This window comes from Peromyscus maniculatus, chromosome 4, assembly GCF_049852395.1.
Source record: "Peromyscus maniculatus bairdii isolate BWxNUB_F1_BW_parent chromosome 4, HU_Pman_BW_mat_3.1, whole genome shotgun sequence".
NCBI classification, from domain to species: domain Eukaryota; kingdom Metazoa; phylum Chordata; class Mammalia; order Rodentia; family Cricetidae; genus Peromyscus; species Peromyscus maniculatus.
The window spans coordinates 63,335,581-63,340,367 of record NC_134855.1 but is presented as its reverse complement, the minus strand read 5'-3'; the positions used below and the strand labels follow the sequence as shown (position 1 = coordinate 63,340,367).

General features: G+C 36.9%; 1 protein-coding gene across 1 annotated transcript; it reads right to left on the bottom strand.

The window, feature by feature from the left end:
* Window positions 1–804: 804 nt before the first annotated feature.
* Window positions 805–1,858, bottom strand: Or8u3 (olfactory receptor family 8 subfamily U member 3). The gene has a single exon (XM_006989689.3). The coding sequence runs from the start codon at window positions 1,856–1,858 to the stop codon at window positions 899–901; it is 960 nt and encodes a 319-aa protein (XP_006989751.2). The 3' UTR covers window positions 805–898.
* Between the last annotated feature and the right edge of the window lie 2,929 nt (window positions 1,859–4,787).

The window sequence follows — 4,787 nt, the reverse complement described above, 5'->3', positions numbered from 1 at the left end:
CAAAAAAGGAAATGCTCTTTGCCTTTCAATACAGCACCAGTCTACTCTAAGTTATCTAATACTTGTCATTTTTCACAATTACAGTTTCACCAGAAGCATAGCTCATATATACTTGAACTTGTTTGTACGATGTTCACAAGGCTATTTATGTAGTTAGGCAGATTGTAGATAAACGCCACACACCTCATAGCTTTTTTCGATGATAAAGAGTACCATTATTTGAATGAGCATCAGAAAGGCACCAGGAAACTCAAATGGGTTTTGTTCTTCATAAGGAATGGAAACTCTCCAAATCCCCATGAATTAAATCTTTAGCTTTATGTGACAACATCCACATAACTGACACTTGACAACACATTTGCTCCCACTGGACCTCGTTCTAAACATTTCCTAAAGATGAACATTGTGTTATTTGGGGAAATCAAAATAAATATTATGTAATACCAGGAATGGGTTCATAGGCTTGTTCAAAATCCTGGCCTTAAACTAGAACAAACCTCTCCTTTGCTTGTAACACTTGTGTTCACTGTGTGGTGTGTAATTTGAACATGTGCATGTGACTTGTCTTGTCTGTCCAGACTTTAAGAACTTGAGCAGTGTCATTTTGGGTTGTTATTGTTTCACTGAATTGATTCAGTATTGCACTATGCTGCCCTGGCTGGCTTAAAAATTACAATCTTCTTGCATTTTTCTCCTAACTCTTGGGATTACACTTATGCAATAATCCAACTATGAGGAAAATGAATCTATCATACTGATATCCCATGATCTGTTTGAAACATCACAAAAAATGTCTAAGTCTGTTCAAGTAAGAAAGGCATTTTCAACTGCTTGGAAAAGAAATACAATTGAAAGTTTGATTTATTTTCCTACACATACATAATAAAACATGCTGTCCTTATTTTCTTAACTTTAATATTTTTAAGGTTTCATACCCTTTATCTAAAGCTTTCTTAGAGGCTTCTTTTACCTCTTTGTTTCTTAGACTGTAGATAAGGGGATTCAACATGGGGATCACCACTGTGTAAAACACTGAAGCCATTTTGTCTGTGTCCAGGGAGTGGTTTGATTTGGGCTGTAGATACATGAAGATGAGCGTGCCATAGAAAATAGTAACAGCCACCATGTGGGAGCCGCAGGTGGAGATGGCCTTGCGTCGCCCCTGGGTAGAGCGGATTCTCAGGATGGCAGCAATGATAAAGAGATAGGAGGTAAGGACTATGGAAGAGGAGCAGATCATATCAAAGCCAGCGAAAGCAAAGATGAGAATTTCCTTCATGTGTGTGTCTGAGCAGGACAGAGCTAAGAGGGGAAGATCGTCACAGTAGAAGTGATTGATTACGTTAGGCCCACAGTATGTCAAGCGAAAGGTGATGATTGTATGGAAAAGGGCAACTAGAAAGCTGTACACATAAGGAACTGCCACTAACTGAATGCACACTCTCTTCGACATCAATGTTGAATAATGCAGGGGGCTGCAGATGGCCACGTAGCGATCATAAGCCATAGAGGCCAGAAGGAAACACTCTGTGATCATGAAGGTAAGAAAGCAGCCCAGCTGTGTAGCACAAGCATGGAAAGGGATAGTGTTGTGCTCCACCACAAAGTTCACCATCATCTTTGGTGTGATGGCCGACGAGTAACAGAGGTCAACAAAGGCCAGGTGACTGAGGAAGAAGTACATAGGTGTGTGGAGTCGAGAATCAACCCTGATAATAATAATCAACCCAACGTTGCCTAGGACTGTGACCAGATAGATTGTCAGAAACATCACAAAACATGGGGCCTGGAGTTCTGGCCGGTCTGTGATCCCCTTGAGGATGAACTCAGTGACATAGGAGATATTCACTTCAGCCATCAATTCTGGAAGATGATGTGGATTTTACTGCATGTGAAGAATAAAAATGACATTTCTCAGTGTCCGAGTCAGTCCTGAGGGAAAAAGGTGTGTTCCTGCCTTAGAAAACGTCACCCTGGTGGCAATCACATACTTTAATGGCAGTTCTTCATTCTTGTTTCAGGGACAGGACTTATTTCACACAGAACAACCTTCTAAAGACTTATTTTGCTTTTTAACTTTAAAAAAATAATGGAAATGAGCCGGGTGGTGGTGGTCCACGCCTTTAATCCCAGTGCTCAGAAGGCAGAGGCAGGCAGATCTCTGTGAGTTTAAAGCCAGCCTTGGCTACAGAGTGACATCCAGAACAGACTCCAAAGGTATACACAGAAACCCTGTCTCAAAAAAATAAAAAATAAATAAATAAAAGATTTGTAAATAAACACAATATATTATAAAATATGTGGGGAAACTGACCATGAAAGTTCATGATTTTACTGTCAATTTGTTTTTGAAACATGCAAAAGGAAGGCAGCAAAATTACATAATTTGCAAGTAGAATTGTGTTTATACTCTCTAATTTTAATTCTGTACTTTTCTTATAAGACGTATAGAAGATATATGAAGATAATTTTACATATCAATATAATTTGATATCTTGCATTGGCATTCATTGTCATATGCCCTCCTCCATTTAGAGATTAAATAATTTATCCTGTAGAAACTAAAAGAAATTTCACCAGAAATCTGCAAACCTTGGACATTTTAAGAATGTGTTCTTCAAAAATCTCCTACATATATAGAGTATATGTCAATCAGACATCTACCATCTACTCTCTCTCTTCAAATTGGACCTCTCCTCCCAACACATCTCTCTCCCAAATTCATATCTTCTGTTTTCATAACTTTTGAATTCAAAATAGTGATGCGCATATGTGCATCATTATGGGGTAAACCTTTGCTGCATGGACAACCTACCAGAAAAGTTTTATTACAGTGGCTAGTAGTTGCCAGTGAGTCATTACTGCTCTACATACTAGAAAGAGTTATGATGACATTATTTTCTTGTAGAAATGTAAAGCATACAATTTTATTCAAATTTAAAATTCAGCATATTTTCAAGCACATCACCCAGAAAGTAAATATATTTCAGATAGTTCATAAAATAAGCTATTCTAAATTATATATGCATGTATGTGTGTGTCTTTCTCTATAAGTATGTGTCAATGTATTGAAACAGTTAAAAATACCTATAACACCTGACTTGGTTGAACATCTAACATGTTTCAAAGTAAATATTCCATTGTACACAGTCCATGACAATATGTACAGTTTAAGTGAGCATTTCTTATGTAACAAGAACGAAACCCTGAGAGGTAACTCAAATTCATGTTGTCTTAGTTTCTGACCTAGGCTGTATAAAGAACCAGGACCAAGGTAACATAAAAGAAAGCATTTCATTTGGGGTTCATAGTTGAAAAGGGTTAGAGTTCATGACCAGCACAGCAGGAAGTATGTCAGCAGTCTGTCAGGCATAGAGCTGGAGCAGTGGCTGAGAGTTTACATCTTTTCCACAAACATGCGGCAGAGAGAGTTAAGTAGGAATGGCTTGAGTTATTGAAAACTAGTGACACACCTCCTCCACAAAGGCCACACTTGCTGATCCTTTCCAAACAGTTCCACCAACCGTGGACCAAGCATTCAAATATCTGAGCCAACGAGGGCCATTCCTATTCTAAACACCACAATGTGTCAATTTTAATTGATTAGATCATTATTTTTTCAGATGTAGTTAAATATGATTTCTACCTTATATTCTACTTTACATGAATTTATTTAAGTAGGAGAATTAATCTGAGTTTCTTGCTTTTTCTGGGCTGAAGGATGTCCATTTACAATTCAAAAACAAAAGAAAAAGAAAACAGGTAATATTAGTGGTCACATAGAGGGAACAGTATAGCACTGGTGTAGCTGGACTCATTATTTCTAGTCACCACTGTGCTACACAGACTATAGTGGCTTTCTGTTTAAGCTTTGATTTTGAGCAAACAGAATAAAACTAACACATAAACCATGTTTTTGTGTAGTGTCTAATTTACAGCTCTAGATTATCAAAATCAATTCTTACTTAAAAAAATAGTTCTCTTGTGGCTTCCAATTCATTTCTTAGTTTGTTCTGAAGCAAATTACTGCTTTGTTACTGTTTCTGCCAGCATTTCCACATCTCTGTCAGTTGTTAGAGGAAGTCCACATAAGCCATTGACGTATTTTACTACAGATTTTATGCAAAACTGAGTCACATTTCATCCTACACTGCAACTTTCTTACAGCAGGTTTTTCCCACAGGTGTTTCTGCACAGTAGTTACTATTTTCTTTCTAACAGCCCAGTGCAGTCTAACAGTAATTCCTCATCTTGAAGGTGGCATCTACAGATCATCGTCTCTAAAATTCCCAGAATGTTTTGCACAGTGATTCATGTTTGTGATCCATAGCTTGTACAGCACTTTCACTAGCTAGATTGGGAAGCAGGTCTAAGCCATATTTTCAGTTACTTTACTTCTATCTTTTTGTTGTTTTCTATGGTATGTTAAAATTATTTATGTCTCTACCAGGCAAGTGGAGTTCAAGTCAAAGATGTGATAAGTGTTACATATATATATATATATATATATATATATATATATATATATGTGTGTGTGTGTGTGTGTGTGTGTGTATACATATATATGAATAATTTTAAGAAAGCAAATTAATTCTATGTCCTCATTTTTCTTTCTGAAAACGATTCACAGAGGAATGTATCAATACTGTGGTTCTCATTTGCCATCTGTTTGTGAAACCTATCTTCCTTTGCTTTCACACACAAAACTCAGATTTGTCATTCACCCTTGATTTATCTACTATCTATTTTTATTGTTTCTTTAGTCTCACACTTGTTTTTCAGCTCAA

Bases quoted from the DNA above. Each gene is read 5' to 3' on its own strand.
- Or8u3 (XM_006989689.3), bottom strand. From the start codon at position 1,858: ATGGCTGAAGTGAATATCTCCTATGTCACTGAGTTCATCCTCAAGGGG.